This window comes from Rhamphochromis longiceps, linkage group LG6 (genome assembly GCF_057381845.1).
Source record: "Rhamphochromis longiceps isolate RC_006_pf linkage group LG6, R_longiceps_female_GT1.1, whole genome shotgun sequence".
In the NCBI taxonomy this organism is placed as follows: domain Eukaryota; kingdom Metazoa; phylum Chordata; class Actinopteri; order Cichliformes; family Cichlidae; genus Rhamphochromis; species Rhamphochromis longiceps.
Genome location: NC_140562.1, coordinates 37,158,574 through 37,182,851, shown reverse-complemented (window position 1 = coordinate 37,182,851; position 24,278 = coordinate 37,158,574). Strand labels below are relative to the sequence as shown.

Below are 24,278 nucleotides of genomic sequence, written 5' to 3'. Positions count from 1 at the left end.
CTCAGGGTGCAGACATCATTAGGAAGTAGCTGGAGGACAAAGTTTATCAGAGATACTGGCTAATTAGTTTCACAACATGAAGGGGCAAGAAGGGTAAAGGGCGGAACAGCGAGACTGGAGCAGGAAAGTTTCCACTTTCTCACCAACTATGACCTGATAATACGTTTATTCAGCAGCAGACTATTGATTTTTTGTTTTTAATGAACTACTTCCACATCTCTGCTGTTGCAACAAAACACATTTTACATTCTCATTATATAATCAGGTGTGTGTCTCATTTTCACAGACTTGTTCCCACAGTTTAGAATAACAGGCCTGGTACATGTGAGACCCAGAATCACATTGCATCTCTCTGACTGATTATCATGTTGCAACTACAATCATACATCAGGATCGTTGCATTCAGTCTGATATATTTATTGCAGCTGCTGTTCTCATTTCATAAAGTATCTCACAATCCTCTAAGCTGGATTTACGGGGATTTTTATTATTATTTTTTATTTTGAAAAATGTGTGTATAAAGATGATGTCATACCTTCTACATAAATTTATACACTGCTAGTTTGTCCCAGCAGAGTGCAGTAAATATATCAAATACTCTGAAAGAACCATTAATTTTTCCTGGTTTCTTTTTTTTTAATCATTCACATTTCATATTTCTTGCAGGTGACATGAATTCTGTCCCCTACAATTCAATGTTTCTTTCATCAGTTAGCACTTCGGCAATGCGACCAACGTCACAGATCCTCAACGATGTGTGAAAACAGTCAAGAGGAATCACTGATATAGTAGGAAACCAATCTTTATTTAAAAAAGAAACATAAATATACCAACAGAGGTTAGAGGTGAAGGAAAGAAAGAAGACCTTTCAGGTAAAGAAATTGCATAATTCAGATCAACTTTCAAAAATATAAGTTCAACTGTTCTGAAAGAAGAAAAGTGAGTTCAAGAGCGCATACGCATGAGACTATTCTCACTAAAGACCTTGTGTGTGCCAGAGACACAACAGCCATGATGACATTACAGCTCATTTTGTTTCATTAATAAACAGTTTTTCTTCTAAATGATAACAGCTCACGTCAAACACATTCAGGTCATTTGTTAAAATAATGGAGACGTGAGTAACAGTAGTGAGTGTTAGTATTGGCTCTCATCAAAAACAAAAATAAAAAGCTTTCCGTCACTTCAAAGCATCCTCAGCTTGCTCTATCCCCTCAGCAAGTAAGTACATAAAAATACTCAAATTCAATCTTGAACATGTAGAGAATGAATTTAATACTCGCGCAACGAGCACTGATCGGAAAAGAAAAGGCTAATGCTCTAATTCAAGAGTACAGTAAGATTCACCAAACTCAAAACGGCTCAGCATCACCATCACTAATGTCGTGAAGGACAAACTGCTAAACAGATGATTCAGAAAATGTGATTAGACACCAGAGGACTGAAATACTTTGTTTTACTACCATAATCAAAACTTTTAAGTGTCAGTTAACAGTCCAGCCAATACTGCTGATTGCACGTGAGGGACCAGTGCAATATGGGCACTTCTTCAAATCAGCATGAACATGAACAAGCACAAGGAGCAAAGTCTGGAGAGTTTTCAGGCCTGTCCTTAAGGTGCATCCAGCCTTTAAGTGTCTCTGCAGGATCCCCCGATCCAGTTCACAGGACACTGAAGATGAGAAATGATTTATGGAAAGAACCATCCAGGATTGTTATCGTTTCTGTTGCATGTGTTAAACTATATTTACACATCCGTGTTGAAGGGAGTGTGGGTGTTTCTCAGGAGATGGTGGAGAACTCTTTGAGCAGGACGTCCTGACTCAGCGTGTTCAGGGAGACGTTCTTCCTCACATTCAGGCTGATGGAGCGCACCTGGGGACACGCACATTTATTACAAGGCTTTATGTTTGTGTAAAACATCTCACTCCACTCACAACAACCTCTCTTCATCAGCTATGCCTCTGTGATTTCCTGCTGAGGTTTCAACACGTTAACGACAGCGACAAATTAATTTATGGCACTGACAATAAATACATCATCCATTCATTTTCTTCCACTTATCCAATTCAGGGCTGCGTGAGGTTGGAGCCTATCCCAGCTACGATAGGGTGAGAGGCAGGCTACACCAGTCTAACACACTTATGTACTGTGCAATTTAGATTCACCAATTAACCTAACCCCACTAACTATCTTCAATAATTGGGAGGATTTTGGTACCACTCCATGGAAGGTGTGTTCTGACCACCTGCATTTGCCAGATATTTTCACACAGACCTCAACTGCTGCACAAAACAGGCATAAACTTTTCTTTCCACCCAAGTCTAACATGGAGGATTATCAGAACTGCAGTCCTCTGAAGGCTTCACAGTTTCCAATCCCAGAAGCGGTGCACTGGGCGAGGTGAAGCAGGAGCTGTAGTATGTTTGTTTTCCCTTTAGCATGCACAAGCTGTGCACCGTGAATCTGATCAGCAAGGTAGCACTAACAATGTTAAATTATACTGCAACATCCTGAGGAATCTGAGGGACGACATTCAGTGCACGCAGATCGCTTAGCCTCCTTTTGGTATTTCCCCAAAATGAAATTAGATCCAGTGTGTGTGTCGCAGAGGCTCGCAAGAGCACAGAATGAGGCATTCACAGAGCAATATAATAACTGTACTGGAAGTGGTCAAAAGGTATGCAAGAAGATACCTTGAAGAGGAGATTGGCCCTGTTTACATCAGGCAAGATGCTTAATTTTTTGATGGGAGTCCTGAAACTTTATAATTGCCTCTTGTCTAAAAAACAGAAATTAAAACCTCACTAATAGTGCGCTGAGCAATCACCCTCTACCTTCTAGCTGTTGTGTCAAAGTGCACCTTTTCTGCTACTTCTGCCTCGTGTCTTGTACTTTCTCCATTAATTTTATAATGAAACAAGCTGGCAAGTAATGGTCTTCCTTAAAAAAAACACAGTAAAATCTGAGAAAATGTTTCTAACACTCCTGAGAGACAGATTTTTGATCATTCTGAGTGAAACGCTGCTTGAGTCAAACATTAGACTGGATGCACTTGAGAAAGAGTTCAAATGGAGTGTATAAAACCCTGAACACTCAAAACAAACCACCCTCCCTCTCTCTTACCAGCTCCTTGAAGAAAGCAGCCTCTTTGGGCTGCTCAGAGTATCTCTCAAACTGGTCCAGGCCATCCTGCAGTTTGAGGGTCAGTGTGTCATAGTTGGACCGTACCACCTCCAACACCTTACAAAAAGATCAGACAAACACAAAATGAAATTAAGTCTCATGTGATTCTCTCAACTGGTTTTTGCATTGTACAGCGAACACTGGGAATGGTTACAGAGCAGTCAAAAATTAATTAGTGTTAAATACTTTATTCCCACACTTTTATTTATGAGGGATCAAGTAGTGTTTCAGAGTTGCAACGTAACATTTGGTTCCTCTCCGACTTTTTCCAGCGATAATGTGCCTCACTGTAATGAACCGTTTCACGTGTCATTTAGAAAAATGAGGTTTTATTGACGGATTTCACTTAATTTAAGTTTTATTTCTTCTGTCCCACTTTCTCAGTGCTGTCCGCGCCTTCAGTTGGGACTAACAGGCTTATTCAACTGCAGCTGCTTAATTACTTTGTTGTTGAGCGGACTGTTAAGACTCACGGATTAAAAGCATTTTCACAATGAAAGTTTCAGGCTACGAATAATGCAGAATCGTCACTAGTGTGTATAAACTGTGGTTACGTATGCAGAGGAAAGAGTTGCCTCAGCTAATGTCCAGCTGAGATAAGAAGACTGGCTAAAATCAGAGGTAATTATACAGAGATTCTCCACACCTTTCAGCTGTGAAATAGCCACTAAGCAGACCTTTTTCATTTTTTTTTTATTAATGCTCCAGAAAGACTCCACACGGCATGAAAAATTCACAGCAAAGAACATGAGCTGCACTTTGTCATGCTTCTCAGAAAGGCTCCACAAACATGAACACTCATACATTAAACACCCATATGTTAACTTACATTTAGGTCTTATTTCATTTATACATAACATAATTCTCTTTTAGCCATGGCAGCTTATTTACTATCCAGCTGAATCAACATTTTTAGACTTATTAAAGGCTGAGACCTGAAGAGCGTTCTCTAATAAATCTACGACTCTGCTTGTGAATAAAAAGTGCTGTTGTTTTTACTTCAACCTCTGGTGGTACACTGATGAAAAATTCATACCCATATCTCTCTCTCGCTCCCTCCCTCTCCATCTCCCTCCTCTCTGTATGAAAAAGCGGTGGTAGGTTTGAATAGTCAACCAAACTAATGCAAAAAGAAAAAGTAAAGAAGAAAAAAACCAAAAGATATAACAAACTGTTCAGAAGCAAAAATGTTGATATAAAGTAAAGGAAAAAGGGGGAATTAAAGGAAAGTGTATGAGGTTGTTAGAAGGGGTTGTTGCTTGTGCAACTGTTTCAGTGTCTAGCAGATACGATTGTGTGCACGCAGTTGTCACTGTCTTTATCTTGATGCATGGACTAAAAAGCAGGTTTTTAATGTGTTTTAACTCTAGTATTGTAGTCCAGTTTCGTACTTTGTGTGAGGAACAGAGCGTACAGCAGCTTGTTTCAATGCTGCGTGTCTCTGGAGGCCATCCGTCTTCTGGTGTCACTGTAGAGAGTGAAGTCGCTCCAGAGGGCTGGAGAGCAGGGGGTTTGTGTGTGTTGGTGTGTGTGTATGTGTGTTTAGGACAGTATGCCAAAAGACTGAGGGATCAAAATTCAAAGTTTCTTTCAGTTCACTGAAAAACAAAGAGCAAGGGACAGAAGCAGACAAGAGAAAAGTAAAGAGCTGACTCTATAGATGTCATGTGTTCCTGCTTTCTTTATCTCTGTTCTGCTGCATATATGTGAGTCACCGGCTGCATACAGCTACTGAAATGCTGCCCTGGCTGTGGCTGATCTTGTAATTTACAACCAGAGTAATTATTCAGCCGGCATAAACACACTAACCGAAATATTAATCCCAATAGTGACCATGTTCTTTCCTCCAGATTTGAGTTACAAATTGTAATTACTTTGTGCAGAGAAAGCACAATGGGCATTAATCTTAAAACATAAAAACACATAAAATTATATTAATGGCCTTTTATAATGTTTTAAACAGTATCCTGCAGAGGTCTGCACAATGTCGTTATGACAAAGCTGAGTCAGAAGGTTTGGACAGGTCTTGGCATCTTCAGCCTCTCACTGTCAGCGCGTGTTCATGTGTTCACACTGCTCTGCAGTTCATTCATTTACAACGCAGAAACGTGTTTTGGACAGCTGAGACGTGATGTGTTGTGCTTAAGCCAAGCCAGCCACATGTGTACAAAAGCAGTTAAAGCCTAAAATTAGGAGAAGACAAGTAAAAGGGGTTTTTTCCAGCGTTACTCTAAAGAAAATCATTTTTAAACATTTCCAGCTTTCCTCTATCTGTATCAATTTAACCGTAGTGGACAGCTGGAAATTGTCAGCTCTTAAAAACAATCAACTGACTTTTCAGGTCGACAGTCCACTACAGAGCTAACAAATACAGACAGACAACCAAACACAATCACATCCACACCTATGGTCAGCTGAGAATCACTGATCTGAAATGCCTATTTTATGGACTTTAAGAAAGGCAACCGTAGGGCTGTGTGATATGACCAAAATCTCATATCCCGATATAAGAATTCTATCGTCCGATAACGATATAAATCACAAAAATGTAACATTTTCTGTAAATTCTGTGAATCTCGGCCAGCTCGACTTGCGGGAAGTGTTTCCAGCTGCGCGTCATGTAGCTGGAGTCGAGTGTTTTAACCGATGCATGAAACTACACATTTTTAGACATAAGTTGTAACAGCCGCCGTTTTCTTTGTGAGTATTTATTACACGGCGTGCTGCGGGGAAAAGCCTGTTCTAACGCTTGAGTCTAAGGTTTATTTTTTAGCACCTGGCGGCTCCTTTTTACTTCTAATCCGTAAATAATCTGCTCTTTCACGTGATTCAGTTTATTTTGAAAAGTCTCAACAGGATCTTGAGCTTTATTTTGAAAGGTTTATGTGGAACATAAACAAGCGGACACGCGATGGTGTTACCGTCGTTGTTGCTAACGACAAAGCATAAAAACAGGTGCTTGTCCGTCTGTAGTGTGGTTATATTAAATATAAAAGAAAGAGAGAACTTTAAGAAATTAATATAGCCACTACAGTGACCATCAAAACGATGAAAAAATATTACCGTAAACAGTTTATTTTGCGACACCACGAAACAAACGATAGCGTAAAATGAAACGATAGTTTTTATATCGTTATCTCGTTATATCGAACAGCCCTAGGCAACCGCAGCTTCAACCCAATCTTTGCTGTTCAACCCTTGCATCTAACGAAAAGGCTGTTAATACCAAAGGTGAAAAATAACATAAAACCAGCCGCAGCTCATTGACACCTGAGTTACCTTCTGGCTTTCCTCTTTGTTGTGAATAAATCTAGTAGATAAAAGCAGAGAGGTAATTGGAGAGAATAATGACCAAATCCATCAGTTCTTATCAAGTACAAAACTGCTGTTTTCCATCGCGAAAGACTTCACACGAGTCTTAAATGGAACTTATAGAGCTCATATCAGTTCAGCCTCCTTCCAGTCCCGGCTCACGTATTTCCAAAAATTACTGTTTCAAAAGTCGCCCAGCGCTTCTGCTTAATGACTCGATCCACACTCTGTTTGTGTTTGCAAACTATGTGGAAAAATTGTCATTATTTCTACAAGAGCAGCTGCAGACACCAGAGAAATGGCAACATTTGCTGTATTTTATGTACAATAAAATCTCAAATGAGAATAACTCAAGCCTGCCTTTCAGTGTAATGTTTCCCTGAATCTGCCATGATGAGTCTGAAGCTCAGCGATGTGTGTGATAACAACTGCTTTTCTGTGCGTCTCATCACCATAACCAATGTTTGAGTCATTCATTTCTGCCACACTGCTGTAACTACGTCTTGATGAATAGGCTTTTTTCCCCCCAAAACAAAACTCAGTGAGCTTTTCCTCAAACACTTCAGCCTAGTTCATTGTTTACTGAGAAATTCAGAAGATTTTCTTCTGAAAGAACAAGAGTGACATGTCACTGGAGTTCAGCCCAAATGGCCCCGAGACGATATGGAAGTTCATTTTTATTCACATGCAACTTTTAGTCAGGCAAAGTGTTTACCTGCTCTTCTGACAGCTGAGATATGTGGTTCACTGCAGCGTATGACTCAATCTTGGGGTTGAAGTGGTTGATTATGGCCCTGGAAGAAAAACGCAAAAAACTTTTTAAATAAGAAATGGGAGATAAAGGGGATATCCATGCGCATGTATGTGTATGTTTGTTGAATGACTTAATAATTCAACTTCTGTCTCTAACTGTTTTATCCACCTAATACTTTGTTACAGTACATAACTGAGCTGCTCTATAGCAAGTTTCTTATCCTGCAGATTAACTCCAACTTCATCATCATGCACTGCAGCTGCTGATCTTAGCCCTTGTCTGAAGCCTTGGCGAGTTCTGTGTAGCGCCACATAAACCAGTTCTCCACCTGCTACAGCAGCTGTGAGCTTGAGTGCCAGGTGGAGATCCAGAGCTGAAGGACTAAAGAGGCAGGACTAGCACAGCAGGCAGCAATTATGAGCTACAATCAAACAAATATTCCACACTTGTTCCACTGTCTGGGACATGGGGAAAAATAAATTAGATGGTTTAATGTGGAAGAATCTTTCTAAACTAATAGTACAAAAAGTTGAAACAGAGTCGTGACCCAAAACAAAGAAACAGTGCCAGTCTAAATGTACTATGACACTGGCCACACTGCAACCCGTCCGATGTTGTCCCAGATTAAAAATGACCAATGCAAAAGAGGTTCAAAGATGGGAGAAAACAAAATGTTTTGGATGATTTAAGAGGTAACTCCTGCCACAGTCTATCTGAGTTATGTCAAGAAAAGCATGTTTGTGTGATGCATCCTCCAGATTTTATCAAGGGCAGCTCAGAATGGAAATACATAGCAGAGGAAGAACAGCTGTGCCTCTTGGCCCCAGTTCAATAGATATAATCGGCATATAGGCTACAAGGATCAAACCTGATATCCTTGACAAGTTGTCTGAAATCTGCTGAAAGCAAGGATGTCCAAATACATTTGGCTATGATATGTGGAACAACATCTTATTTAGGTTCAAATAATAATTGATAATTAAATTATATTAAAGGTTTAAATATCTGAAATTTGTATTTTTTGACAAAACGTGTCTGTTAACAGAAAAGTCACCTCTGATACATGTCACTGTCTCCTTTATATTGTTTGGATACACCAGGGAATCAAATCTAAATTCAGAGGCAATCTTCTCCATCATTAGCATTTATTTCCGAGAAATAAACTGCTTTAAAGCTCAAGTATGAGTTGATGCACTAAGCACAGCTGAGAGATTGAATGGCTTATTTTGTACTGGCTTTGGCTGCGTCATATATCAAACAGATTATAGTGACAAACATGCAGAGGATTCTCGGCAGTGGTAATTCTGCTGTCATTTATGTATGGGAAGCCAGCCTATAGTGGAAAAAACAAACTGAGTAAAATGGGTTTGGTCCTTTCATTTAAGTTCATTATAAGACCATCTTCTGTGAATCTTTAGAATTCTGTCTTCGTGTATTTATTCATCCATTCTTTCAACATTTACTCCTGTTATACTCCCAGCCTTCACTTCAGCTCTTCTGATTGCCTTTTTACACAGGGATGCTGTTCTATCAGGAGCCCACTGCATTTGCTAAATCCTCTAGGACTATCCTGTTCATACGGCTGCCCTCTGGGGCCTTCGAGCCAGGGTGACCTCAGAGGATCATCTCCCCAGAGAAGATGGAGGAGGAAAGGGAGATTACAGGGAAAAGATTTGAGGAAGAGACCAAGTACAATATCTGTGTGAGGTTGGGGTGAAGGAGATAAAAGCTTAAAAATTTATAAAATAGAGGGGCCTAGGGGACTAAAAAAAGTCAGATGGTAGAGAACCCAAATTACGGCTCTGAAGACTTCGCTCACTTTCAGCTCCCTTCAATCCAGTATGACTCATTTCTCCTTCTTAGGATACAGAAATCAGAGTAAAGAGTGTGAGTGCGGGTGTGTGGCTGTGTGATTACCGAACATTGACAAGGGCATGTGTGACTTTACTGGCTGCCTCCTTCCACTGGCCTGTGTTAGTTGAAACTCTCAAAACTGGAAAGCAGAATGACAGAAATACACAAAAATCCTTTTTAGGATTAAGGCTGTATAAAGATGGCTGTGCGTATTAAATAGTTCAGGAATGCTTTAAAAGAAATAAATTAAAAACTCAAGCATGAAGTTACATACCCATGCAGTAGAGGTTGTCGAAGACCTGATGCATTCGTACGATTTCGTAGTACAGCTCGTCGTAGCTGTTGGAGGTGGGCAGGAATGTGTCGCCGTAAGTTATGAACATGTTGAACAGGTTTACTACCTGGATAAAGTGACACACACTAGGATTAGCTGAGCATTACATTTATAGAAAGTACCCAACAAGAGAAAAATAAACCAAAAAGAGGATTTATAAAGGAAAATTACATTTACACCACATCCGTTTGGTGCTTTTAATCTCCTTGGACAAACATAAAATTTGTTTAGATTCGTGGTTGAAGCGCCACTACTAGAATCTGTCTTCTTACTAACTCTCACACATACAGCATCTCTATTAAACCAATCCTCACTGTGGTTTGTGGTCTGGTCCTGTGCCTCCATGTGTTTTTTTTTTTAACAGTGTATGATTCTCACCAGCAAGGCCAGATGAAAGATGTTGTGCTTGGCCAGCAGTGTGGTCTCATTTGACAGCAGGAACTTCAGCAGGTTGATGAGAGCTAATGCAGAGGGAGACATGCTTGCATTAATGAAATACAGAGGAGTGTTGCTAATCGTCTAGCAGCACAGGCATATGGCAGCAGACTGCTTTCCTTAGTGTGCAGCTTTATTAAAGTAGATAATGGAATCACAGGAGGGGGGGTCTTTCAACACCAAATCTAGCCTCTTCACGGGCTTTTATTGAGGCAAACAATCCCACGAGAAGAACCAAAATGTGCACGCACAAAAAAAGCTCCAACACGAGTTGGCACAGCAACATGCTAAAAGAAGACAAACAATCGAATTCATTTTTCTCTCCAGTGTCATTTCATGGTACGCTATTATCTCCACCAGGAAAAGAGAGTCGGGGTTATTCAGGGAATTAAGCTGATTATTGGTCTGATTAGAGGAATCTGTATTCTAATGAGACACAGCGCGATGAGGCCATTACAAGCTGAAATGTTATCCTATTGTTTGTTGACCAGGCTGAAAACAAGGCCACGAGGATGGATTGTGCTTTCTTTAGAGACTCATTATCTGGTTTCAGTGATGCAGTACATTTACAAAACAACACTTTAGAAGAAAATTGTGTTTGTTTTGCAAAAGCAGGAACTATTTGCTCAGCTCATGAGGTGATATATATTTAGCAAATCAAACATTTTAAATTAGTCATATGTTGTCTCTCAGGTCATTTAAACCTAGGTTAAAAGTAACCTGTTGAGCATTTACTTATTTTCTGGTATATACATCAACAGTCATGTGAAAAAGAACTTTTCACAGGACTCTAAGTAAATACACCCAATGATTCAATAGCTTGTAAACCCACCTTAAGCTGCAATAACTTCAAATTTAACTTCAAATTCATTTTCAGTTTGACTTTATCCATCTCTCAAATCACTGTGGAGCAATTTTGGCCCACTCTTCTTTGCAAACTTGGTTTGGTTCAGTGAGGTTTGTGGGCATTTGTTTATGCACAGTTCTCTTAAGCTCCCACCACAGTATTTCAGTTGTGTTGAAGTCTGGACTTTGAATGAGTCACTGCAACTGCACTGCCTTGACTCTTCTTTTTTAAGCCATTCTGTTGTAGATTTGCTCCTTGCTTGAGATCATTGTCCCGTTTCATGAACCAAAATGTTTAACTGTTGGGCAGAAGTCCCTACATTTGACTCTAGAGTATGAATACTGTTTTATACAAAGGAGTTTATGGTTACTCAACAACCGCAAGGTGCCCAGGTCCTGTCCCTGCAAAACAAACCAATATCATCATCCCTCCACCACCATGCTGACAGTTGGTATGAGGTATTTGTGCTGACATGCTGTGGTGTTGCGAATTACGACCAAACATCCCCACTTTAATCTGTTCTCTCCAAAGAACATTGTTCCAGAAGTCTTAAAATCTTTGTTCAGATCCAACAGACGCCACGTCACCATTTCTCCTGGCAATCCCTCTGAATAATCCATATTTGCACAGTTTTTTCCAGCTGCACTGTCATGAACATTAACATGCTACATGCTGAGGCGTGTAGAGTCTCAGATGATCTTGGGTTAAATCTACTTGAACGTTCATTCGTGGAAAGACTGCGGTATTGTGTTAACACACCTGAATGCGCCATGCAAGCAAATACCTCAAACTTCTGCTGTTATAGAGGTGGTCATGCTTGCAAATGATCAACAATCAAGTGCATTTGATTAGCAGCACCTGGGTGCTACTTACCTTCTAAACTCTAAAAGCAGTAAGGGTGTACTTATCTACTATCTAAAACGTATCTACTTATTTCTGTGAAAAGGTCATAAATTGGAAATTGTTCTTCAGAGCTTTGAGGGACTGTGCTTTGAGCTAAATGGTATTATCAGCTCACTAATTCACAAAAACTGGGATGAAAATGGAAAAGCTGAGATTGACTCTAAAATACAAGGACACTGGGATTTAAATTATGAGATAACCTGTGATATATAAAAAAACAGCAGGCATTTCATTAAATTCACCTTATTTCACCCTGAGAAATAAATCCTATCTGAATGGGGCTTTTTTTCTGACAAACAGTACATAAGCGAGAAGATGAGGTATCATTACCTGACCAAAGCTCTCTCCAGGTGTAGTGTAATCTGATTCTACATTTCTTTTGGTAACAAAGGAGTTTGTGGATGATCTGCACACAGCGCCTGCACAGGAAATAAGACAAGAAACTCTGATTGAATCGATTTGATGATGGATGAGTCATAATGATATATGTGTAATTTAATGTGTTCTCACAGGTATAAATCCATGGGGAAATCCTTCATCATGTGAGTAACAATAAACTCCACCATCAGATCTGCACAAAAGATAACTGTTAAAATGCATGACCTTTGATTGCATAATAATGAGGTTTAAAACTCAGAAGTTAGGCCTTACAGCTAACAGATATCATTGCTGATTTGAATCCATAGTAAACAAGTGTTAAAACACTCTTCTTACCTAGAACAGCGCACACCAGCGGCCGTGACGGGATGTTCTTGTCCACTGCTTTTTTCCTGTGCCTCATAGGCTGAAAAATATAGAAATAGAAAAATATGTTAATATGCACAGATACTCTGTAATTTTAATAATTACAACTGTACAAGACAAGCCTACTTTGCAGTTTTGGAAACAGTTTTTACAGCTGTATGTTATTTATTGTTAAGTGACACAGAACAGATAATCAGCAGACACTAAATAACAGTCACAGTCAGAAACTGACAGCATCTGCACGGGTATGTAATCCTTCAAAGTACAACTTTTAAGAGAGTAACTTTATTTGCAACTCTATTCCTTCCATCTTAGTGTCGGAGTTCAGTCACTGCCTATCTCATGTTTTGCCAGATATCTCACTGGCCAGGTTGCTTTTGTGCTATATGTCAATTTCATTTAGCTGTTTTCACAAAGAGGATTTGTGGGAGGTACTCCAATTCTACTGTTTTGAACTGTCAGCAGTCCTCCTTCTGGTCTGGAGATCAGTGAGCAAGAGGGCCACACTAACCAGAATCTGTAGCAGTGGGCAATTTTTCCATGCACTGCTATTCTGAGCTCACAGAGGCTGCAGAGAAGAACAAGGTCTACAGCCGCCAGCTGAAGTCCAAAATGATGGAGTCTGAGTTTAGCTACAGAACGAGATTCACTCAAGAGCTGATTATATGTTTCAGTTGACAAAACTAAAACAGTTGATACCTCCAACCAACTGCAGACACCATATACCACACCCAGTGTCCACACTTGAAATGCTCCTATCTTTCTATCTAACTATCTTTGATGCACAAGAGGAAGCAATCAGATGGAGTAATATCAGGCGAGGGAAGACAAGTAGGGAGTTAAAAATATCTTAGTAGGGGGAAACGAACCAGCGCACATTTTTAAAGCGTACAATTCACTGTGCCACTGTGTAACATTTAGATTCATCTGTGCTGCAAGATGTTATAATAGAACATGCAGTAAAAAGTCTGATCCTAGGGAATGAATTCAGTTTTCAACCCCCGGGAACAATCAAAAGAGTGATGATCACGGCCTGGGTCACCATCCTGACCTGATGTGTCCCCTTAGAGTGAAACATCTTCCACTGACAGTGCAGGTTTATTACATTAACACTGGGCTATTCACAGAGACCATACAAATGACAAATGTCCACACCTGTCTAACGCAGATCCCAGTGTTGACCGTGCACTGTCACACAAAATCCTGACTCAGGAAAGTTACTTCTCACACCTGTTCATGGAAATGACCATGATGTACGCTAATCACGCATAACAGAAACAGGCTGGACTTTCGGATCGCACCTTGTAATTACTTCTATCCTCACTGAGTGTCACTCACACGGCCATGAACTCACCATTCGATGGAGACTGACTCTGAAGTTCATATTGTCATCATGAAGAAAGGCATCAGCATACTGGTCCTATCGTACAGGGAAGGATTAAAAACAAAGATGGTCAGGTTGATGGAGAATGTGGTCGGTGGCATTTGTTGCAGGACGGTAGGTTCTCATACCTCGGCTATGCAGGTGAGAATAATCAGGCACAGTCTGGCGCTGTTGAGTCGGTGCTCATCTTTGAAAACAATAACAGATAAAAGGACTAAACATAAACAACCCACAACATGATGACAGCTATAACAGTTTAATAATTTGGGGGGGGCACTTTAGGACAAAGATGAAATTAAAATTACCAGAATGAATGATTATAAGAAGGTAGAGTAGCAGAGACCAAGAGAAAGAGGATTTAAATCTTTTTGTTACCTTTTGTATCCTGCATTACAATGGAAGCATACTTGAGGAAGGTGATGAGAAGGTTGCTGGTCTGCAGGTTGGGATCCAGAGGCAGTTCTGGGTTGCTCATCACTATAATGCAAATGTAGAAATGACAGTACAGATAAACATCATCACTAGGGTAAAAAAAAAAAAAAAAAAAACACACACACAGTCAAACTAATTTCCTTGTTTTCAGATTTACTCTGAATCCAGAAAACAAAAGAGTTGCAAAAAAGAAATTTTGAAGTTAGTCCCAGTCTTTAAATTATGACTCTCCATGAAACCTGAGCCCATCTTAAAGCCACCATTAACAACAGCATGACACTGAAACAACAGCTGTCTTGATGCATGCTCAATCATCCAGGTAAGTTAATCCCAAAAGGTTGATTCTGTTCATCTGGACGTAGCTGTTTGACCTCACAGCCCAACTGTTCATTCAGTGGGTTGGTTTCAGTCATTGTGCAAATGTACTGTTTATATGGTTGGGGAATCCTGCAGTCAGCTGAGACTGAAGAAATCACTTGGATGAGTGACAAAACGTTTCTCCCACTGAAATTGCTACGTCCAGATGAACAGACTCAGCCTTTTGGGATAAAACAGCAGCTAACTTGTTTGGGTAAACGGAGTGTTCATTCACGCACAAAAAGTAATGTGTTTTTGCCATTACTGTAGCTATTGTATTTAACTGTGCAGTCTAGACAAGCATTTTCATCCATTTAAAAATCTCTGCTCTCTGAAACATACAGCTTGACTCATGGTTAAATGATGAGCTGGTCATGTCCCTCCACCCCACAAAACCCTCCTGTGTTTCCTTCTTCCTCAGCACACAGCAGGCATACCACCAAAAAAAACAAAAAGATTTCACACCATCTATCGTGTGAGGCTCGACTGTAGAAGGAAATGCATATTCCTGACATGTGATTACAAGGCACATGTATGTTCCACACAAAAGACCTCAGGGCTGACGCTCTCTCAACTTTTCATGATGCACACTGCATGTGAAACTCTCATTTGTATTTGAAGCTGGAGGTTAATATTTTATATAGAAAATGGCTCTTGGGTTTGAAGTTATCCAGAGATAGAAACATGTACCTTTTAACAGTTACAGCACATGTGTATGCCAAATGAGCTGCTTTTCAATGTGCCAGCATCAACATACACCATCCACAAAAGCTGAAGTGGGAGCTATGAACTCCTTTTCAAAGTGAGATTAGTAAGCAGCTGAAGTAGCATTAATAATTCACTTATTAAGGTGTAATAAATCGAGTGTGTATTAGGAACTCAATTCTATCAGGTAAAGAGCACAAACTGTATTTTTTATTTCTGCCTCTTTGCTTTTGAGTGTTTAAAAGCAAACGTGAACAAAAGCTGCCAGATTCAAAGGGAGTGTTTAAAAATGCATATTAAAAGTTACGATTAAATGGACGCAAAGAAGCAGAGACCATTAACGCTCCACAGCTTTAGAGACCTTTGCAGTGCTCTCGGCCTATTCAGGTGCTTTGAAGGGTCATTTTTTGTTATATCAAAGAAGACAAGGTTACAGTTTTTTAGGTTAAAAAACCGAATCCTGTAACTGAGTCTATTCAATCAATTTTCAACCTCCAGACAACGCCTTTAAAACGGTCTGTTGACTGACTACTGCGGTCAACAAATATTCTTTCTAGAAACTTTAAAATGTGCTCCCAAACAGTGATATAAAGCCAGTGAGAGTTGCCCTCCGAAACCAATGATTAATGCCCGTGACATCATGTAAGCTTTTCTGGGTCTACGCGTGTCTGAATCAAAATATTAAGTGTACGGCTTACTGTCAAGGGAGGGCGGCGTTGTGCCAAGTGGCGTCGTAGGGGTGGTTGGAGTAGTGGTGGTAGGTGTGGCGGCAATGTCGATCTCGGGATGGCTCTGTGGAAAGACATGACACACATAAAAACACCTCATTAACAGTGATTAACCTTGCCTAGAGTCTCATAATGTAAAGAAAAGCTGAGTCAGTGAGAAAACAAGAAGAGTAGTAGAGACAGATTACGTTTAGGAGAGTGAAACATCTACAGAACAATGCACTAATCATTCACCTAATCTCTTCATTTACTGGTCCTGAGGCTGCCATCTTATCCTTATTTAGGTCGTTAGCTCAAACGCTTTACTCTTATCAAGTCATTTATACTAAAAGAGCAAAACACATTAAATTGCAAGCAACTCCAATCTTTTCACTTCCGAAGCCTTTATATATGACAAATGCATGTAATTAACTCCCATAGTTAGTATTTTCTCTCTATAGTCTTTTTTTTTCTCTCTTCTGTTTCACTCACAACACATGGCTGTCCTTCCCCGGGCCTGGTTCTTTCAAAGGTCTCCTCATGATAAAACAGTTTTTCCTGTGCCCACTTATACATAAAAAGTGATGCCTGTTTCCGCTTCTACTCTTAACCACTGGTCTGCGCATCGGTCGTTATTGGCAAATCATCTCACAGATACCATGTGTAGCAGAAGATTTAAGATTAAAAAGATTTCAACCTCGAGAGGAGGTAAATGATAAGGTTTGCTAAAGATTAAATCATAAAACTCAAAGTTTTCTGAATTCTCATTGCAGTCTGAGAACCTCAGGAACTTTTGGACCTGAGGACCTTTGCTTAGCGTGAGGACCACCTGTAATATCTCTTTAAATTAAATCATAAATGAAGACAAGGTAGTTTCTTACCAACTTTCTGTGAGTTACAGTGCAGGCCAAAAGGCATCAACACACAAAATTACAGAAAAACTAAGGGGTGGAATAACTTTTACTTGACCTCTAACATCCAAAAGCTGTGAGCATAGAAGAACACAAAAAAGTGTTGTATGTTACCTGTGCCAAGACAGTGATGAAGTTGCGGTTGAGATGCACAGCCTCATAGAGTGCCAGCAGAATCGCCTCATTTGTCCTTGAAATGAAAGTTAAGTTAGAGAGAACACTTTTTTTATTGGATAAATATCCAAATTTTACAAAATAGTGGACTGAGCGTTCCAGCCTTTGATCCAGTCAAGCTCAAGGAACAACTGGAAAAGCACTCTGCTGCTCAAAGTTTCTTAACAACGGCTTCACGCATCAGCAGGTCACTTTTTTAATTTTCTGTGTCATTAACTACTGCACAATGTTTGAACAGAATAATAAATCATTTCCCAAATTCCCTCGTAATGCATTGTCCATTTTTATGTTGATAGAAATTGGGACATTAGTCATGTAAAACAACAGTGAGTATACTGATTATGAACACAAGTATTTGACTGCAGTTTTAAACATATTAAGTTAGTTGGCCTGAGCCAAACTGTCTGTACTAAACAATGCAACAGTTTTTATCTTCTACTTTCTTCAAAAACATCATACCATATAAAAGTTATATTGTCTACTGCTATATATTTTTCCCCGTCAGTCTAGACTAAATAACTCACAGTGAAAAAGTGATTATATACCAAGCCAAGAAGTCCAATAAACTTCCTACAACATCTGCTGTAAAGCTGTAGTGAGGAATAGACCAGAAGAAGCGTACAAATGATTTATAAACCCACAAGCACAGCAGCCCAAAACCTGTGAGATGCAAGAAATCTGAAACAAAACTTTTCCTTCAGTTCAGCATTAACTCAAAACTCAAACTAAATAGTAAAGTAAAAAAGGTGTAAGAAAAACCCCGACCCCTAACCCTAACGGAGTTAGGCCTTGGTGGTAAACTAGCAAGACTGAAGTGACTGAGAGAATTATACAGCAGCTGACTATATATATATCAGACTGATCTCAACACTCAGTTTCACAATGTTTTTCTACTTTTAGATCGGTATGATGTCACAGAGAGCGTGTATACCTACTATGGACATCTTAAGCACACATCTATGTCTGCGAGCCCAGAAGCCCCACCCACCTGTTGTAAAAATGTTCTGTTTGCAAGGGGCATCCAATGAGAACGAAGATGGCTTGGAATGGAACTTATTTCAGAGACAGCATTAACTGAAATGCTAAACTAAAGTCCAGTATAATACAAAGACTTTAAGTCTTGCAAGGTTCTAATATGGAACTGAAAATGAGCAACAAAGCAAGAGCAAACATCTGTATGCAATGATGGGCGTAGCTGCGGGAAGTTTATTGTTTTTTTTGTTGATGAGTGAGTATAGGGGTGGGATTTAATAAGTTTTCTTCGTCCCACTCCTTTTTCAGGCAATTTTTGTTTTTTGTTTTGTGCATTTTATGTTCAATATAGGTATTTGTTGTGCCTGAAAATGAACAAATAAATGAATGAATGAATGAATGAAACAAATCGTCTAATCTGATGACACAAGCACTATTTCAGAGGAGCACTCGGTCTACTCATCACCTGAAAAATGGATGCAAATGGAGCAAAAGCAAAATTATAGTACCTTTGTCTAAGTGGTTTAGACAAAGGCCACAATCAAATGCTCCTGTGTTATTATGGCTTACTGGATGTGGACTGATGGGCAAAAATAGTGATTTAATTCCATGCAAGTCCATGCATCTAAATGATGAAACAACATGGCGAGATATCTAAAATTCTACCAGATAAATCTTGTTTTTATTAATGAAACTGAGGTTCTGACAAATGGACTTAAAGATATTAAAAACTATATGTAACACATTGTAAATATAACAGTAAATACTGGGTTAAACTTATTAATATCTGAGTGTCTTCCTTCTGTTTATAGTATTTCAGCCAACCTGTTCATTCGTACTCTAATTCTGTCCTGTTACTTTTAACTTGAGTATAAAGAACAATGAATCTGTCTGATGTAGGAAGTGAAACAGCTTTGCACTTACTGTACGGAGAGCTTCTCATCAGCATCTGCTATAAACATGCTGCCCACCATACTAGTGAGGGTAGAGAAGAAGCCACCCTGGTTCTCCTCCTCTTTGTCTTTGTACTGCCTAAAAAGAGAAAAAGACCAGATGGACAGAAAGTAGAAAGAACAAAAAAAGAGGAGTGAATGACAAATTAATGAAAGGCAGGTAAGCCACAAAAGAGAGCAATAAAAACAGCCATGCCTAACCTAACACACATTTACCTAACACCTCCTTTTGCTCTCTGCAGTTTATTATCTACGGGCAATCAGTTTATACACAAAAACAATGAAGTGCATTGAGCCACCATCCATCATTTTGATGTGTCTGTCTATGCACGCAGACAGACAAGACCTCCTTCACACACAGCATTTTAATATCTGAACCTTTCCTCATCCAAAAAACATTACAGACTCCCAAAGAAAGCTGTCAGATATAAATAACTAAAGCTATGAAGGCCTGTTTTCTTTTAAGGAGAATAGAAATAGAACATTTGCAGGATACATCAAACTAAACTGATGGTACCAACACTCTCAGCACACTATGTACTGCATCATTAAAAACACCTTTTTGACAGATGGAAGTTTTAAATCGCACCTGTTATATTCTGTCAGAGCTTGGTGGACAACCATACCCATTCCCTGGAAAAGAAAAACATTCAAGGTGTCAGTGAAAGCTTTGATTATCTGTCTGATGTAAAGACCACCTACATCAGGCTGGCTATTTATTATTCTGCAATTACAACAGCTAGTGACAGCATACTTACATCTAGTGTTGGTTCATCATCCACAATGGAGAGCTTTACAATGTATGGATTCACAGACTATAACAGAAAAGGAAAAGTAAATACTTTATTATTAAAGACCATGAAAGACCATTCTTTATTTATTATAACTTACTAACTCAAGAGCCTCCTACCCAGTATATACACTAACAACCTGCAACATTTAACTGGTCAGGCTAAGCAATGCAATGTTCAGAAATGCAAATAAAAATACATCATCCTTTTTGAAGGTTATTTTTCTTTCTAGAGGGTGAAAATATGGCGTCAAGAAGGGCTTTGGTACAAAAAATAATGTTTTTAAACTCTATACCAAGAGCAGAAAATGGATGCTGGAATATTATTCTTTTTGTCCCCGATGCACCCAAGATGGCATCCCAGTAAGACTACAAATAGAAACAGTCAGCCGGTAAAGTCACCCTGATGATGCATGAAGACACTGTTTTACCCCTCATCCACATTGGCTTAACTAATTAGAGTGTGGCACCATTAATATTCTGGAAACATGATTTAAAACGCCCGAGTTATTTTCTTCCTCTTAGTTATTTTTACCTATTATTCTCTACTGTTGCGGTATTTAGAGACTAATAATTGCCTTTAACATGTCTTCTCATTTTTAGACTTTACAGCAGAAGATACATATCAGTTTCCAGAAGGAGATTCGTCGGAGAACAGGAGGTTGATCTTTGCTTTTGGATACACAACCCGGTTCAGTCTCACATGGGTCTTATACTGGAGTTCATGACTATTGTAGAAAAAGCTTTATATGAAGAAACGCTAGCACAGTCAAAAGTCAGCATATGCACATCAAACAGACCTCATATTTTCTATAGTTCACCAGGAGAGCCAGAAGCACCACAGCATCATAACCATGCTGCCCTCTGCTGGATGCATCTGACAGAATCTGAGCAGGAAACAAACAGAGAGCAAAGATGAATAGACCAGAGCTGAGAGACAATTTCAAAATATAACTGAAAATCACAGAATTATATTTTCTATTCAAATGATTTACCTGAAGAATGGCTTCAAAGATGCTATTGATCATCACATATTCTAGTATAGTGTTCTGGCTAATATTGTCTGTTACCTGTAACACAATATTTCAACAGCTGTAACATTTTGTGTAACAGCAGAACAAGCATATCAAATGATAATTATCATACATGCTCCATCTCACCGTCACCAAACACAGCAACAGTTTGAGGCAAAGGCTCTTGAGACTCTCTGAGCTGTCTCCACAGAGAAGGCTGTCCAGTCTCTCCATCAGGTCCTGCAGGAGACACAAACAAAAGGAAGTGTATGAATGAGTAAAAAAAAAGCAACAACTCAACCCATCTTTCCCTTTACATCTTTATTTACTAATCGACTTCACTCAATTTCCTTTCTATTTCTATTTTCTATTTCTTTCTATTTTGGTTTAGAGTCTAACATACCTTCATCCTTTGCTCAGCCTTATCAAACCCCATGAGCATGTTGATAATATCAAACCCGGACGCCGACTTGTTCTTCTGGTGGACCCCTCGGAAAAGTGCACAGAGAGTCTGGAAGTAAAGGAGGACACATGGGCTGCTTAACACATGTTTCATGAATCGGCACGTCTGTAAAGCACCCCACATCATTTTGCATTGGTAATTTTTAAATGTTATGCAGATTTTCGAAGATTTACAGCAAGGGGAGATGCCTCAAAGGTGTGGAACATCAGGTAAATATGTACTATATATTTGAGTTTTGATAGACAGAAGTCATACTACACGGTAATGACTCTGCTGTGTTGTGACAGATCTATGGGCTTTTTGAGTGTGCTGTTTTGATTTTGGATTTTTTTTCCATGCTTGATGGTGTTTATGGTGAACTCTGCTATTGCTCCCTTTTCTGTTTAACCCAGCTTTTCAACCAATCAGCATTCAACTGCTACATAATGTCAGTGCCACCAGGCTACACTGTGTTGTTTTTTTTAAGGGCACTGCAGGTGGGTACTTCTGCATTGGTTGCATACTTAAACTTCACTCTGAATAGAAAAAGACCTAAAAAGCAATACTGATGCAGGTCCATAAATCCTGCATGAGACAACAACAGTCATGGGATGATATTGTCGCTGTTACTGCATCAAGGAGAAAAATAGTTTTAGTATGTTTCATTATTTAACAGGGTTAAGCTTTAATACTGTAGTTATTATAAACTGCAATCATAACACCTCTATGCATATCAACACACTCATTATAGAATGCCATTAACCTAAATATTTTTTATTTTTTAAAAACCACAACACACATTTCCACATTTTTGTGAAATGATATTATAAAATAAAAATATGGAGTCAAGCTAACATAATTTATCAGTCAAAAGAAGCTAACAGCCTGATCAACATACTTAGATTGCTCCTAATGTGATGATTATATACACAATGTGCACGCAGTTGAAAATCCAGGTGACAGTTACCTGCAGGGCATTGACCACTTTGATCTGGTGCTCCTCTCCCAGAGCCTGAACGCAGTGGTGAAACAGAGAGTTGATGTTGTCTTGAATGCGCTGGACGTCCTCCCCATCCACACTCTCCAACTTTGACTCCAGGTACTCTAGGTTCACCTGCGGGTAAAAAAGATAAAAGTGTTGAGTGAAAGGCAAGGAGAATTAAACGTTAAGGGTGCATAAGTCATATAAAAGATTCACTTCAAAATCTCAGACTACTCTCCTGTTAAAAAAGCAATAGCCTAACCATTCATAGTAGAGAAGTATCACAATAAATGCAAATTATACTGCCTGGCAATCTTCAAAAGTCCTTATCTCTGCAGTATTTGGTTGCAGTGTATTTGATTTGAGCATCAGTACTTCCTCTTTTCTAAAGTATGCATTCTTTAAACTATGTGCATCACATCACTGCTGCAGCTTCACATAACCACAGAGTGCACTGTGAGAGATTTCCTGTTATGCAGCACACTTCTTTCTCCTTACCTTCATAAGAAACAGCTCATCCCAGAAACGAGGGTTATTTTTTGCTGGGTCTTCTTTCTAAATCAAGCAGAAATGACATTGTTAGCACTTGAACATAATGCATTTCTCAAAACTCTCAACATCGACATTGTTTGACTTTCTATGATACTCACTGCAAAAATCTCATCATACATGAGGACCACCTTCTCTTTCAAGGGCTTTTTAGAGGATGACGTCCTCCTCAGCAGCCCTGCCTTCTTCTCCACCTGAGACATGATTAAGTCTGAGAAGATAACCACAGTTAAAAGACATATATATTTAATGAGTATTTGTCTTCTTTTTTCAGCTGCTCCCTTTAGAGCAGATTATCTGCTTCCATCTCTCTGTATTCCTAGCTTTTTCCTTCGTCAAACCAACTCTTTGCATGTCCTCCTTCACTACATCCACGAATTGTCCCTGTGTTCTTCCTTTTTCCCCACCTGGTAGGTCCATAATCAGCATCCTTTGTACAATGTATCCAGCCAGCACTCTCCCTTTACCAGTCATAGTTCCAACATTTAAATTCCTCACCTCCACACTCCTGTCATTCCTTCTTTCTCGCTGTACTGAATATGCCTTCCCCCCTCTCCAGCACACAGTTTTTACCTGTACCCTGCTGGTCAACAGCACCAGAGGTAGTTCTTGTTAACCCAGACTCCCCGACCAATCCAATATGGAAATCTCATCCTTCAAAATCTGTATGTTTGATTTGGTAAAGGATTTTATGCCAGATGTCCTCTGTGACCAAACTTAGGACTGGCCCTAGGAGTGCACTGGCTTGTGGAGCCACAATCGTCAATTGATTATTATAAAAACAAGGCTATTAATATTCTGTATTGTTTGAATAAAAGAAAAGATAAGAAACAGATAATAGTCTGACCTGTTTTTCAAGATTTCGTGCCTTTGTCCCACACCCTTTTTATAATGAACAGGTTATGAATGTAAGTATACAGTTTTTATTTAAGAAGTTATTTTCCCATAATCAGACCGAGTAATACGTTTAAAATGAACGTGCATTATCAGTTTGCATTGCCAACATCTTATGGGCTTGCATCAATTGATTATCTGAGTATCATATATCATATTGACATTTGCTCACACTGATCAGTATTAAGCCAACTGGACGTTGAAGTACTAGCTTGTCAGCTAACATTAGCTTGCTAACCACTGCCACCTAACTTGGTGGGATCAAGCAGTAAACAACAAACGGCAACACATCATGTAGCATGCACTGTTGTCCAGCAGACATCCGAAAAGCACTTTAGCGGTTAGGTCATTAAATGTTAATCTAATAAAATGCCCAGATTCCTCCCAGCTGAAGCTAACGCTACGTAGCTTAATATTTGTCACACAAAGATATTAACAACGATTTGGCTGTCAGCTGATATCTGAAAGGGATTATTAGCAACGTTACTGTGTTGTTTAGATTGGTGGCTGTCGTCTGTTCTTACCTCTATTAAAGTTTTAAAACCTATGCTGCTATTGCAGTTCATGAATTCTTGTAACAACAGTATCTGCTAGCATACAGTCAGTATCTGCTAGCATACGGCTGTCGACACTCCTGCTTATCT

The 24,278-nt window shown here is 39.3% G+C and overlaps 1 protein-coding gene across 2 annotated transcripts; it reads right to left on the bottom strand.

Moving 5' to 3' along the window:
- Window positions 1-784: 784 nt before the first annotated feature.
- On the bottom strand, window positions 785-24,278 carry armh3 (armadillo like helical domain containing 3). Of its 2 annotated transcripts, XM_085410547.1 has the most exons (26): window positions 24,159-24,278; window positions 22,842-22,951; window positions 22,690-22,746; window positions 22,177-22,323; window positions 21,171-21,278; window positions 20,915-21,007; window positions 20,750-20,824; window positions 20,555-20,641; window positions 19,723-19,779; window positions 19,554-19,597; window positions 18,936-19,043; window positions 16,980-17,055; window positions 15,946-16,039; window positions 14,129-14,230; window positions 13,882-13,940; window positions 13,724-13,789; window positions 12,340-12,409; window positions 12,136-12,196; window positions 11,956-12,044; window positions 9,819-9,901; window positions 9,381-9,507; window positions 9,170-9,245; window positions 7,214-7,292; window positions 3,127-3,243; window positions 1,752-1,875; window positions 785-1,672 (listed from the first exon to the last, which is right to left on the bottom strand). In XM_085410547.1, exons 2-25 carry the CDS (start codon window positions 22,941-22,943, stop codon window positions 1,783-1,785), a joined length of 2,070 nt encoding a protein of 689 aa, XP_085266673.1. In that variant the 5' UTR covers window positions 22,944-22,951; window positions 24,159-24,278; the 3' UTR covers window positions 785-1,672; window positions 1,752-1,782. The 2 variants fall into 2 exon arrangements, with proteins under 2 accessions (XP_085266673.1, XP_085266672.1); XM_085410546.1 differs by having other exon boundaries at window positions 785-1,875.

Excerpts from the sequence above, each read along its gene's own strand:
- armh3 (XM_085410546.1), bottom strand. The coding sequence starts at position 22,943 with ATGTCTCAGGTGGAGAAGAAGGCAGGGCTGCTGAGGAGGACGTCATCC. Across the intron at positions 20,825-20,914 it reads TGTTGCTGTGTTTGGTGACG|GTAACAGACAATATTAGCCA; the intron begins GTGAGATGGAGC and ends ATTGTGTTACAG. Across the intron at positions 13,790-13,881 it reads TTCTCACCTGCATAGCCGAG|GACCAGTATGCTGATGCCTT; the intron begins GTATGAGAACCT and ends CCTGTACGATAG.